We start from the raw sequence: 939 nt of genomic DNA, 5'->3' as shown, positions 1-939 counted from the left end.
CAGTAGAGGGCATCGTGAACGTGCCGGCGATGTAGCAGTACGTGTTGATGACGTTCTGCGGCAGCACCTCCTCGCTGAGACAGGAGATGGGCGCGCCGATGTACTGCGTGGCCGTGACCAGGAGGCAGCAGGCCATCAACAGGGCGAACGTGACGCGGTAGTGTAGACGGAACACCAGGCCGTCGCCGCAAGGCTTTGCACGCGCCGAAAAAAGGTTCGTATGGAAGGCCAGCGGAGATAGCAAGCCCTGCATGGTGCCTGTGGAGGCAGAGGGCGGAGTCATCGGCATGGACACAGTCAGACATGGTGGCGCTGTGTTGCTCTCTGTCCTAGCGTTTACATCAGAGAGTAGGTCGGGCATGGCGGTCACGGCGGTCACTCGTCACTCGTCATAAGAGAGGTCGCTCGACTGTCCGACATGAGGTCGCCATGTTGTTTGGCACGAGAGGTAGGAGAGCAGGCCCAGGTGAGGGAGAGAGGGAGGGGCAGGAAATAAAGAAAGATGCCGCGGGAGACGCCGCAGGGTCACCGCCCAGCACGGCTGACATGATGCATTGCCATTTTGTCTGTTGTGCACATATGACGTCAGAGGACACTATTACGTCTACACCGTGCAAACGAAACCAAGAAGTTCCTACGTCTTTGCGCTGAAATTTCAAAAACCGATGTCATGGTCACTAGCCAGCATACCACTGTCAGGTGGCAGGGAAGCCAGGGGTATTTTGGGGACACGAAAGACATCGGAGCACAACGGGACGCACTCTGATGAATGTTGAGAAGCGCATTAACCGCTTAGCAGGAGGAACAGGTTAGGGTTGGGGAGTGACAGAAATGTACTCTCCCATTTAGTTGGGGGGCTTCAACCCATCCCCCAACCTGGGTCCCAGCTCCCGCCCCAAATTTTTGAAAAAAATGAGTCAAACTCAGTGTAATCACGCT

The 939-nt window shown here is 56.0% G+C and overlaps 1 protein-coding gene across 1 annotated transcript in view; it reads right to left on the bottom strand.

Moving 5' to 3' along the window:
* LOC119104539 (innexin inx2) overlaps nucleotides 1-258 on the bottom strand; it is a gene marked incomplete at its 5' end in the record, with an annotated part of 11480 nt that extends 11222 nt beyond the window's left edge. Inside the window, 1 exon segment of the mRNA XM_037228255.1 lies at nucleotides 1-258. This exon segment is cut by the window's left edge and continues 11 nt beyond it. Coding sequence (XP_037084150.1) covers nucleotides 1-253 — 253 coding nt within the window.
* Nucleotides 259-939: the final 681 nt, after the last annotated feature.

The sequence above is a fragment of the Pollicipes pollicipes genome, unplaced genomic scaffold, assembly GCF_011947565.3.
Source record: "Pollicipes pollicipes isolate AB1234 unplaced genomic scaffold, Ppol_2.1 Scaffold_6052;HRSCAF=7182_pilon_pilon_pilon, whole genome shotgun sequence".
In the NCBI taxonomy this organism is placed as follows: domain Eukaryota; kingdom Metazoa; phylum Arthropoda; class Thecostraca; order Pollicipedomorpha; family Pollicipedidae; genus Pollicipes; species Pollicipes pollicipes.
This window is presented reverse-complemented; position numbering and strand designations above follow the sequence as displayed.